This window comes from Pezoporus occidentalis, unplaced genomic scaffold (genome assembly GCF_034315485.1).
Source record: "Pezoporus occidentalis ecotype Australia unplaced genomic scaffold, CSIRO_AGI_Poc_V1 ctg258, whole genome shotgun sequence".
NCBI lineage: Eukaryota > Metazoa > Chordata > Aves > Psittaciformes > Psittacidae > Pezoporus > Pezoporus occidentalis.
Window position 1 is genome coordinate 191,090 of NW_026914480.1, and position 13,372 is coordinate 204,461.

A 13,372-nucleotide genomic window follows, 5' to 3' on the forward strand; every position below is an offset into this window, starting at 1 on the left:
AAATACCCTCTAAATCACATGCAGGGGCCACCCGGTTAGGCACCTTCTAGAGAGCCCAGCACCTTCTGCTCCTCTTCCATGCATCCAGATGCTGCTAAAGCCCAACCATCTCAGGGCCACAGGCTTCCACTCTCCAGCACCAGCCTCTCAACCTCAAGCAAGGAGACAGCTTATGAACACCTAATCCATAGCTAAGTAATCTGCTGTCAGCATCATTCAAAAGTCCTCCAAAAGATGAGGCAAAATAGTTTCTTAAAGCACTGGAGCCCTTCCATGTTCAATGGGAACAAAGCTTATTTGTGATGCCTCTGACAGTATTTGGCACAAAGCTTTTCTACAGTACACGGCACCAGACATTCCACCCACCAAGTTTAGGATTTGGTATGCAGTATGGTCTTACCTCCAGAGAGAAAGTGTGTTACTTGCACACTGGGGACACAGCTAACACAGCTAATTCATGTCAAAGAAGGGAGGCATGGCAGTCTAAGAGCCAAACAGTTCAGAAACACGAGGACAGGTCTTTCCCTGTAGGGCTCTGCCCACTTGGACCAGCTCCTACTTACATCAATTTCTCCATCATCAATTTCTCCATCATCTTCTTCTTTCTTCTTCTCCTTGAGGGGATCCTGGCCATCCTTTTCATCATCACTTTTGCTACTGGATTTTTTCTCATCTTCATGAGCATCATCTCCTTTCTCTTCTTCCTCATCATCCTCACCAGCAGCTTTCTCACCATCCTCCTCTGCAGCAGCAGCACTTGGTTCCTCAGGAACTTCCTCATCATAGTCCAACTCATGCTCATCAAGTTCACGGGTGACAGAGGATGCTTCATCACCAAGATCATTTGTCCTGTCTTCTTCCTCACCCTTGCGAGGTGCAGGGCTCTTCAGCTCCCCACTCTGCTCATTGTTGTCAGACTGGTGAGACTTAGGCTCACTTAAACGGTCCTCTTCATCTGAGCGGTTCTCCTCTTCACCATGGCCCAATCCCCTGACTGCATCCTCCTCCTCTCCCATAATGCTGCCTTGCCCACCCTCTCCATCAAGTTCACGGTCTGAACAACATTCCTTCAGGACTTCCTCATCAGAAAGCTGCTGGTCTTCTTCATCAGGAGAGCAGGGGTTTCGCTCAGGGCTGTTGGAAACATCCATCAGTACCCAATAGTCTGCAGAGGGTAGAAAACAACACTAGTTATGGGGAGCAAGATAGAAGACATCAAGGAAGGTTCATCTTGCAGAATTTGTACTATCGTATTGCACCTCCTAAAGAAGAAAACATTGCTTGAATTCATTAACATGGTTTATCACAGGACCTTCAAGAAGGAAACACAGAGTTTAAGCTGCATAAGAAACTGATTTCGATATTGTTCCAGACTAGACAAGAGTCTGCCACCCTTCACATACAACAACGGAGCTTGAGGTTGGAATTTTACCTACAAGCTCTAGCATTCACCAAGTCAGTTTGAAACTCCAAGATGTATTTTTCAAGTATAAGCACATGGCCCTACAGACTCAAGACATACAGGAGCACAACTTGCAGTGATGCTGAAAAAATAGCCTGTATCTCTACAGGATCTTTTACATTGCATACAGAACAGATAAGAAAGCAAAGGCAGTATCCAATCACAAAACCACCTGGATTTTCAATTGGGTTTAATTCAGACAGTGCATGTATTGCTACCTAATCTCCAGCTGCTTTACAGACTAAAGATTCAAAATTCCTTTACAGATGATCAACTTCATAACTCTGCACCATGCAATTCTGCTAGAAGCTCAGTATGAACATGTGCTCAATACAAGCGAGTTAAAAATTAGATGTCTGCTTAGAACAAGCACAGTAAATGCAACAGGAAGAGACAAGATGCAAAGCCAGAAAAAGAACCCAAGCCACATATATGCTTGTTTTACTCCGGAAAACAAAAAAATCCCATGAATTCTAGAACTGCCTGACCCAAGGAACTGGTTGAGCTGTCTGTTACTAGGAAGATTACTGGTTTACATTTAGACAAATGCTCTTGGTGATTAAGAACTCTGACCCTTCATCTGTGGTCTCTTGCTGCAGCATGTACTCAGCCTTATAAATGATGGCAACTCCTTCCTCACTCCCCTCAGCAATAACCACAGTGCTTGGCTACCTCAGAAGAGCCCAGGCAGAGAGAGGTGTCCTAGCAGGTTTGCCAGCACCGAGCCAGCCAGTGCTTAGAGAGACAAAAGCAGCCACTTGCAGCTCTCTGCTTGTATCAGTAGAATGGTTCAACAGAGGCACTGGCTCCTCTCAAGGTGGCACTTTTCCAGGGAACTAAATTCACCGTTTCACTGTATGCTACCTCCTCCTCCAAACCCAAAGGTCTGCACAGGAACAAGCTTGGGCAGCCATCAGACAGAAATTAAAAGCTAAAGACAAACCAAGGCTTACAGAAGCATATTTAGGAAACAAAAAGCCACAGGGTTACAAATCAATAGGACTTCTTCATCTCAATATGTTTCATGTTTTACTCCAGCTGCTCCTAGCTATAAGCTCCTTGCAAGCACATTTACTGCTGGTGCAACAAAAAAACATGGCCTAAACTACCAGATTTTTACCTGCTATTGTCAACTCTTGATGCAGAAAGGCTACAAGACCCTGGTAGCTCCTTTAGGCACACCAAGCAACACTTCGTGAAATAGAGTTATAACACCAGGCAGCTCTGTGCTACTTAACCTTTTCCTGACCCACACTATCACTTCTACCTGCCATGCCCCTCCAACTAGCTCTGCACAGTAAAGGTTATTTACCATTAAAGAGCAAGAACAGACAGGAGGTGGGCTAAGCCACAGCAAACAACAGTGAACACCACAAAAACAAATCCAAGACTTCACATCATACAAGCCCCAATACATTTTGGTGTAACAAAATTGGGGAGCTCTGTGCTGAAATACAGCAGGAGGTTAAGCATGGGGAACATGCAGCATCTCTTCCGTGCGTCAAGAGCCTGTGCCTGGAAATCAGGAAGGCACAATGTTGTTACCCATGCTACTCATTTGCTTCTTCATGAACTTGCAAGGACCAGGGCTGTTGTATTTACGTCCTGTATGCTGCCAGATGCACTGTCATCACTGAGATAACATCTCTTGTACTCACCCTAGTGAAGACATGCTGAGTTGGTATTTGCAGCAAACTCTCAAGATGAAAGTCACACTCAAGAAAATGCTGCTCATTATACTATAGGAGGTCGGCAGAGAAAAATCACAATGAAAAGCACACCCAGAAGAAGTCTTTATGTAAGTACTTATCAACCATGCTCTGTTTTATGTCTTCAAAGCCCCGCACAGATATTTGATAACCCATAAAGAATGATCTAAACATTTGTCCTGGGTTCATCAGTAGCAGTCATTTTTCTTCTTCTTAGTAGCTGGTGCAGTGCTGTGGTTTTGACTTTCAGCCTGGGAACAGTACTGATAACGCCAGTGTTTTTAGTTACTGCTCAGTAATGTTTACTCTGACCAAGGACTTTCTGAGTCTCATGCTCTGCCAGGGAGGAGGGGAAGCCAGGAGGACGCAGAGATAAGACACCTGACCCAAACTAGCCAAAGAAGTATTTCATCCCACAGCACATCATGCCCAGTACATAAAGTGGGGGCAGTTACCCAGAAGGGCTAGATTGCTGCTTGGGTCGGCCTGGGTATTGGTCAGGGGGTGGTGAGCAGTTGTATTCTCTCCCATTGTTATTTCCCTTATCATTATTATTATTATTGGTGGCAGCAGTAGTAGTTTGTGTTGTACCTTAGTTACTGGACTGTTCTTATCTCAACCCATGGGAGTTATCTTCTCTCGATTTTCCTCCCCATCCCTCTGGGAGCAGAGGGAGGAAGACAAGGGGAGTGAGCAAGGTTCTGCATTACCAGCTGGGCTTAAACCACGACAGCATTTGAGCAGAAGAATCATATTCTGAGTTTCCTACCAGCTGCTCCAGTTTCTCCACACATCTGAAGTTGGCTCTTACTCATAACCGAAGTTTTGATTTTGCTGAAAAGTTAAAATCCAAATTACAAGACAGCAATTGCCTCTGGTGATAACGGCTCTGGGCGGTTAAACAGGATGCAATCCAAAACAAATTATATTCTTTCTGGGTATATAAAAGTTGATGCTGAGTTCATAAATGCTTGCACAAATTATTACTGGCTTTAAGATCAAGTTTATGGCAGCGATTTTAATTGCCTAAGAAGTTACACTTTATGTGCACACAGAACAACTTAGCATATTACATCTGAAAGGTCAGACTTAAGAGGCCAGGAGAAATGTACAAGTTGTCAAGGGCAGATGTACTCAGGAAATTTGTTTTCTGATTTCTTGCAAACAAGCAGCACCAAAGAAAAAGCACTGAAGTGAACCAAATGCCTTTCTGCATTCGGCACTAAGACCTTTAGAGGGATGGGGGGAAAAAAGTGCGAGTGGATTCTCACCACCAGCTAAGGTGATAAGTATAAAACATTCACCTCCACTGGCAGCTATTAAAACTATTATAAAACCCCAGGGCATCCATCAGTTACAATCACTTCCTATTAATTTCCATTGACAGAAATTATAAGAAACACAATAAATGACAGCTCAGTTGAAGAGGGATCATATGCAGGCTGGTTTTGGTGTGGATTTCCCCAGATTCAAGTAACAGCAAGTTTCCCTTCAGCAACAGGTGCTATGCCCTCCTCAGTGCCTCTGTCTGTGCCAGCAGTGATGCAGTGCACAGAAAGCACTTCAAAAAGTCCTCGTCAGAGAGCTCCTCCACCACCTTTTATGCTGAATTATTTTGGTAAATAAAATATTATTTGGTAATATTTGGTAGTTACTTTGGTAAACCCACTGTTCAGCCAGTCTCCAAGGGCTATTAATCAATAGTCAAGAAAAAGGTACCCCAAAATTCAAAGAACCATATTTTTTCTTCAATCTTACATATGCAACTGCATGGAAATACCCCAAAGCAAACCTCATGATATGCAAAGGTAAAATAAGCAGGAAAAAAAAATATGGAGCTGGAAATTTAAAGAAAACTGTCAGGCTAATGGTGCAACAGGACTAGACAGCATTTCTGCTGCATGATGGCAAGATACTGCCCTAGCAGCCATCCAAATGTTAGGGTAGACTCTCACTAACTCACTGCCACAGCAGCTCCTCCTGCAACAGGGGAGGTAAAGACAGTGTCCTCCAGCCATTCCTTAGCCTTGCGCAGTCCCAAGGCTCTGAGCCCAAGAGGAGAGCAAAGAAACAAGGCACAGCATTCAAACAAGCAGCTTACAGGCGACAGCAGCATCACAGAAGCAGGATCTGAGATGGGAGAATGCCTCATCACTGAGCTAGTCAGTGTTACTTGTAGTCACTGGTTTGTAAAAAGAAAAAAAAAAAAAAAAAAAAAGAGTTGAACATTAGGAAAGGCAAGAGTATCACAGCATGGATTTTGTGAAGCACTGGAGTACTTGCTCTACTCACTCAAGCTTCCTTTCTAGCTCCAGTGAATTTATTCTTTGCATGGTAGCAAATTTCACTCCATTTAAAGCGCGTGCCCCAAGCACTGTCTCAGAATAATCTGCAAATCAGTTTATACTAAATCTCTGGACTCCTACGAAGTTTTCCTAGTGTGTGTTTGCATTTTTTTGCTTTCCAATGTCATTCACCTAAACATACAAATACCAGGAAAAAGATAAGAAAAATTACTAGATAGAAGTATTTCAAACGAGCAACACAATAGAGCAGAAACAGTAGAGCAGAAATCCACAGGTTTCATCCCTCATCATAAGGGTGGAATTTTTGCTCCTTAAAACCAAGCAAGTTTATTACTGTCTTCAAAACAAGTTATAAAGGAAAAAAAAACTAACCTACAGATAAGATTCCTTGACTTGTAACTTAGGATAATGAGGCAAGAACCAGGTATACAGTAATACTTCTCACTTAGTGTTTCATCTTCAGAGCTACCTTTAAATTACAGATAGTTCAGGCAAAGCCACACTATTCCAAAACTGACTTCAATTCCTCAGTGTATCAAATGTTCATTTTCTGCATATCTGAAGAAGCAGGCTAGTTCAGAACAGGTATCAAGCATTTTAGATGACACTTACAAAACCCTCCTTTTGCTAGGCTAAGCAAGCTGATACAGCCTTTCTATAGAGAGGCTTTGGAGCCAATACAATAGTAGGGTGCACTTTCAGCCCAAAATGTGTCTTTGTCTCTAGAATCACTTGTGCATGCCTCATTGAGTGGAAAGCCCCTTATAAAGCAGCTCACGTGTTTTCAGTGAAGAAAATGAGGATTTGGCAGCTCAACTTTCCAGCCATCTCACTTGCAGTAAGCACATGCCACCCCCCTGGGTGTGAGCCACACGGCACTTGCTGTCACCACAGGTATCAATCAGGTTAAGCAGGACTTTCCCTCCAGTTGTTCCTTCTGGATCTTCATGTCCTCAGCCAGCCCCTGTCAGCTTGCAGTGCTCCTGCCAGTACTGTGAGCAGGCAGTATTACAGAATAGTCTACCAAAAATATGAAGTAAAGAAATCCCTTGAAAACAAGACTTGGGGCTTTGTCATCTCATTTTCAGTAGCAGTGCCTTTGCATCATGCTCCACAGCCCAAGCAGAACCCCGCTGCATCCAGCTATAGCTGAGAACACCAGGCAGCTTTTGCAAATCTAAGTCTGACCCTTTGGTCACTGGGTATCCAGAAATGATGGGAAGCACTCTGAAGAGACATGCATAGCATCAGCTAAGAGCAGGATAAAAAGGGCTAGAACAACATGGTGTCCCAGGGGACATTCAGCAGCAATTATCTGCAGCAAACCTGCCTTTTCTCCTTGCAGTCCCTCGCTTCTCTCCCTGTCCCTGCACAGCAGCTCCAAAGAGTCAGGTCTGGCAGAAAAAGGAAGCTTTTAGTTACACAGTATATATGCAACAGGAGGCAGTGCTGAAGTTTCACAGACTGAGCTCTGGTATTTCTCAAAGTAGGGAAAAATGAATTAACTATTCCTTAACTTTGTCAGTGTTTCACTGCATACCCTGGAATAGAAATGCTCTTTCTAAGCTAGGCATTCACACAGCCATCCTCACCTGCAAGGACCTGGATGCAACAATGAAGGGGCCCATCTTGCTCTCACCGAGTCCCATAGTCTTACTGGAAAACTTTAAAATGACAGAGATTTCCTCCCTCACACAGGTAAAATGGCACTGTACATTGAGGATGTGTTACAAAAACTTAAATTCATCTGCTTTGGCCATCCTACAATATATTTTCCCAAAGCTTAATGATATACAAGATTCTTAAATTTAAAATACAGCATTGAGATTAAGAAGCCCTGACACAGCACTAAAGGCAATAAAAGAAGAGCCCTTTTCTACTTAAGACGCTTTTTAAAACTCAACTTCAATACTGCCACGTAATCCCTGAATGCATTTTAAACAGTATTTTTAACATTACACTTCTGTTAGGTGATTTGCCTCGGGCAAGAGGCACATGAGTCAGAACACTGGAATTCTTAGCAGCAGGTCTGTTTTCAAGATCAAGCCCAATTTCTATTCTCTTAAATCAAAAGGTACAAAACCAGAAGGAAGAAATGCCAAACAAAATTTAGTCCGTGGTCACACATGTACCTTGGACACTACTCCGAGGCAGCTCAGTGTGTCACTGACTGCATTCTGGATCCATGGCTCTCAACACTGAATATTGCTGGCAGGAGGCTCAAATGCTGTTTCTTATGACTTTGTGCTGTTTCCAACTAGAACTCAAGAAAGATCTGAGCCGCATCTTCACTTAAGCCAACAGAGTTAAGCTTTGTGTACAACTAACAACTGACTTGCAGCTGCAGGTAGTGTCTTGGGAGCACACAAACTGGAAGCAGCATGGAAAGGATGGCAGCTTACTCTAACCCACTGCATCACCTCTTGGATAAAGCTGTGAGTTAAAGACATGATTTGCAACATTCATCAAGGAAAAAAAACTCCTGGTGAGCATTATTTCCATTCATTACATTCCTCCCTCCAAGGTTAGGCCTTTATATGGTGCCACAAAAAGCTTTTTCCAAGCGAACAAGGAATACACCTTGGAAACAGTACAGGAACCAACAGCTGAGACGGTTCCAGAACCTCCAGTAGCAGGAAGACAAAGAATAACCTACAGAAAACTGGAGGTTTACAGAGCCATCAGCTTCAGTCTTGACATCCTACAGATCACCACTCAGATGGCAAGAACCAAGAGCAGACACAACTTCTTTAGCCTTCCAGTAGAGAACTCCAAGTTCCTGGGATCAGACACAAAGGAAAGAAGCAAATAACATCTTTCCTTCAGGCAGAAATCTTTGTCAGAGAAAGGATAAACACCACTTTTTAACAGCCAAACAGCTTGATGCAAAATCAGAACACTTCTGTTATTTAGGTATGTGAAAACCAGGGGTTAATGCAGAACAGAAAAGTTCTGGAGCACAGTCTAAATCCAGCCACAAGGATGTGTGAAGGATGTAAGTGAACTGAGGAGAATGAATGGGAAATAGTGCTGACAGGACAAGTGAGAAACACAGCACAAAAACACCTAGGGAACAAAGACCTGGAAAACAGAAGCAAAACAGAAATGAAGGGCAGCAGCTTCAATGTGGAAAAAAACATGGAAGAGTAGCAACAACAGGAAGAAAAGGAAATAAAATTCCTCATGATGCAGGAAAGAGGCATCACATAAAAATGAAAAGACCCTAGAACAAGAGCACAGCACGCAGTCCTTTCCTCTGAATGAAACTACTATTGTTTGCAAGGTTAATGAACTACACACTTTCCCGAGTTCCTTAGGGCAGCACTGACTTGTAGAATGCATTGCAAACTTCAGCTACCTAGTGGCCATCAGGGATGCAGAAAACTGAGATGCCTTTTGGTATTAACTGAAGAGGTGACAGCCATTTCCAGCAGCTGATTTTTAAGGAAGAGCTCCGATTTGGAATGTTAACCACTGCTGTGTGCCAGGCAGGCTTTGGGAAGGGAACATGAAGAGAAAACAGCGCCATGAGCAGCTGGAGCTTGTTTTCACAGTGTAACTGATGCTCCTCTTCCTGCAGCAATCTGCAGGCAAATGCTAATTCTGCATTAAAAGTGCCTCAGTCCCATGAAAGAAAAGTACGATTATACTGGTGTTCTGTGGATAATCATGCTCAACAGGCTAACTGTACTCTCAGAGCAGCAGATAAGTTGTCTTGATTAGACTACAACCCTTCTCCTTAACCTAGGCAAAGCTTAGGAAGGCTAGGAGAGAGAACTCACACCTCGGAGGTGCTGCTCCTGCTACAGCCAAAGCAGCGCCAGTAAAAGTTGTTTGAAAATAGCTGAGCTATTGACAGCAACAAAAGAAAACGTTGTTAGTGTGGAGGCTGACAGGACAGCTCTGATAAGAGACAGCCCCACTGAGACAACTCCTGGGGGAGGAATACAAACCACCTGCAGCAGCACTGCATCAGAGTGCTCCCAGAGACAACAGCAGCTGCGGACAGCAAGGACACCACAGCTCCTGCTGTACCAGGCAGGCAACACAAACCAGTGCTACGGGGGTGACGCACATAACCAGGGTGATGCGGGGCACAACAGACCCTCTGAAGTGCCGATGATGCTGTGTGGTCCCAACCCTTCACCCCACTGCCCCCCTTACCTCACAGGGCCAGGCTGAGATCCTCCTGCGGTGCCCCCAGGCTGGGGTGGCTGCAGCGGGTCCTGCCCGGGGAGGGGGGGCGCAATCAGAGCTGCCCCCCAGCAGAGGTTACCCCCTTCCACAGCACCCCCAAACCAACGCTCCCCCTCCCCATCCAAACACCCCCCATCCAGCAGGTGCCCCCGCCCAGACGAGACCCCCGCCACTGAGTGCTCCCCTCCCCCCCCGCGCTGGACCCGCCCCCCCCCAACTCCGTGGGCTGCTCCCCCCCTCCGCGCTCCCCCAGGCGGCGGCACCGGGCCCCCCCCTACTGCCGCTGCCCCCCCCCCGGTTCCGTCTGCTCTCGGGCCCGCCCGCCCCAGAGCTAGGCCGCAACCGGCGGAGGGCGGCCTGCCGGGCAGCAGCTCAGCTCACCTGTGCGGGCCGGGGCTGCGAGCGGCGGGGCTGGGCTGCGGGCCGGGCGGACACGCAAGGAACGGGCCCGGAGCGGGGAAGCGGCGAAGCGGCGGCAGCGGCGCGGAACGGGACCGGGCCTCTACTCGCGGCGGCGCAGGGCGGCCATGGCGTGACGTCATCCACGCGCGACGGCCCCCTCGCGACGGGAGGGTGGAAGGGGGGGGGGGGGAAAGCGCGCGCCCTTTTATAGCACCACCCCCTCCCCCCCCCCGCGCGCTCCCGAACCGCACCTTAAAGGGGACGCGCGCAAAGAGGGGGGGCGGGGATGGGCACAGGCACGCGGGGGTGCGCGCACACACGTGCACAGACACACGTGTGCACACACACACACGTGCATACATGCACACACACGTGCACAGACATGCAGGGGTGCGCACACACGGGTGCGCACGCACACGTGCACAGACACAGGTGCACACACACACGTGCACAGACACACGTGTGCACAGACACACGTGCACACACACATGCACAGACACACGTGTGCACACACACACGTGCACACACACATGCACAGACACGTGTGCACACACACGTGCACAGACATGCAGGGGTGCGCACACATGGGTGCGCACGCACACGTGCACAGACGCAGGTGCACACACACACATGCACAGACACACGTGTGCACAGACACGCAGGGGTGCACACACACATGCACAGACACACGTGTGCACACACACACGTGCATACACACATGCACAGACACACGTGTGCACACACACGTGCACAGACATGCAGGGGTGCACACACACGGGCGCGCACGCACACGTGCACAGACACAGGTGCACACACACACGTGCACAGACACACGTGTGCACAGACATGCAGGGGTGCACACACACATGCACAGACACACGTGTGCACACACACACGGGCACAGACATGCAGGGGTGCACACACACGGGTGCGCACACACACATGCACACACACACGTGTGCACACACACACGTGCATACATGCACACACACGTGCACAGACATGCAGGGGTGCGCACACACGGGCGCGCACGCACACGTGCACAGACACAGGTGCACACACACACGTGCACAGACACACGTGTGCACAGACATGCAGGGGTGCACACACACATGCACAGACACACGTGTGCACACACACACGGGCACAGACATGCAGGGGTGCACACACACGGGTGCGCACACACACATGCACACACACACGGGTGCACACACACACGTGCGCACACACACATGCATACACACACGTGCACAGACATGCAGGGGTGCACACACACGTGCACACACGCACACGGGTGCGCACACACACATGCATACACACACATGCGCAGACATGTGCACAGACATGCAGGCGTGCACACACACACGTGCACAGACACATGGGTGCACACACACGTGCACACACACACGTGCAGAGACATGCAGGGGTGCACACACACGTGCACAGACACACGTGCGCAGACACACGTGCACAGACACACAGGTGCACACACATGCATACACACACATGCACAGACACGTGCACACACACACATGCACAGACACACATGTGCACAGACATGCAGGGGTGCACACACACATGCACAGACACACGTGCACACACGCACACACACACGTGTGCACAGACATGCAGGTCTGCACACACACGTGCACACACACACAGGTGCGCACACACACGTGTGCACACACACGGGTGCACACACACGTGCACACACACATGTGCGCACACACACATGCATACACACACATGCACAGACACACATGCACAGACATGCAGGGGTGCACACACACACGTGCACAGACACATGGGTGCACAGACACACATGCATACACACACATGCACAGACACACGTGCACAGACATGCAGGGGTGCACACATGAGTGCACACACATGCGCACAGACATGCAGGGGTGCGCACACACACATGCACAGACACACAGGTGCACACACACACATGCATACACACACATGCACAGACACACATGAGCACAGACATTCAGGGGTGCGCACACACACGTGCGCAGACACATGGGTGCACAGACACACATGCATACACATGCACAGACACACGTGCACAGACATGCAGGGGTTCACACACACAGGTGCACAGACACACACGTGCACAGACACACGGGTGTGCACACATGCGCACACACACATGCACAGACACACGTGCACAGACATGCAGAGGTGCACAGACACATATGCACAGACACATGCACAGACATGCATGGTTGCACACACGTGTACACAGAGATGTGTATGGATGCACACACGTACACAGGGAGGGATGCTCAATCATATGCCCAGACATGCAGGGGTGTGCACACCTGCGTGGCACAGGCATGTGTGTGCACAGGGTCAGGTACATGTGTGCACACACATGGACGAATACAGGTACACATGGAGATGGATGTGCACATGTGCACACATACATGCTGATGGACACACATGCAGGTGGACACCTGTAGCTAAGCATGTGTGCACCTGCCGTGCAGACATGCATGAACATGGGGACAGGCATGTAAGCGTGGCCAGCTGTAATGCAGGACATACACACACACACACACACACTGACATGCCAGAGGTGATGGCTCATGCCTGCAGGGTGCAGACCTGACCTGCTGCTCCTGCAGGACACCCCCTTGTCCAGCCCCCCAAACCCAGTGCTACTCAGTGCTTTGTGCTGCTCTGCTTCCTCTGCAGCAGCACCGAGGTCCTGGACACCCCAGATCCCCACAGCAGCCCCCCAGCAGCTCACCTAGGAGCCAGGGCTTCTCTGCCCCCTCCATCCATACAGGCTCCAAGCCCACTTCGACAACCCCAGCACTGACTCAACAGCCCCATGGGTCCCAGCCTTCCAACCCAGGGCCAAATTCATATCCCGGAGGTGGTGCTGCTGGGGGCACCAGGAAAGGGCTCACTGGGGACAGCCTGAGGAGCTGAGGGATGCTGGTGTGTCTGGGCATAGAGGATGCTCCCGCAACCTAGCTCAGCATGGAGAAGTTTTAGAGCAGCCCAGGGTCTTGATATGGTTCTCCACAGCCTCCTCCTAGAGAAACGGATGTGTTACAGTCTGGACAAGTGGGGTGTGTGGTGGTGGGGGAACCGGCTGACCAGCAGCACCACAAGGATGGTGGGGAACAGCTCCTTCTCAAACTGGGGACCTGCCACCAATGGGGTCTCCCCAGGGATTGATATTGGCCCCAATGCTGCTCAATGTCTTTATAAGTGATGTGGATGATGGGATCAAGTGTACCCTGTAAGTTTGCTGATAACACCAAACCGAGTGGGGA

At 48.6% G+C, this 13,372-nt stretch overlaps 1 protein-coding gene across 10 annotated transcripts in view; it reads right to left on the bottom strand.

Annotated features, from left to right (window-relative positions):
• ZC3H18 (zinc finger CCCH-type containing 18) overlaps positions 1 to 9,724 on the bottom strand; it is a 47,175-nt gene extending 37,451 nt beyond the window's left edge. For 8 of the 10 annotated variants that reach the window (XM_062623694.1, XM_062623692.1, XM_062623691.1 and 5 more), the window contains exons 1-2: positions 9,642 to 9,703; positions 564 to 1,165 (exon numbers count right to left, since the gene is read on the bottom strand). In XM_062623694.1, the coding sequence (XP_062479678.1) occupies positions 564 to 1,151 (588 nt within the window). In that variant the 5' untranslated portion in view covers positions 1,152 to 1,165; positions 9,642 to 9,703. Of the gene's footprint in view, positions 1 to 563; positions 1,166 to 9,641 lie in introns of those variants that run through there. The other 2 variants (XM_062623685.1, XM_062623693.1) reach the window with 2 other exon arrangements.
• Between the last annotated feature and the right edge of the window lie 3,648 nt (positions 9,725 to 13,372).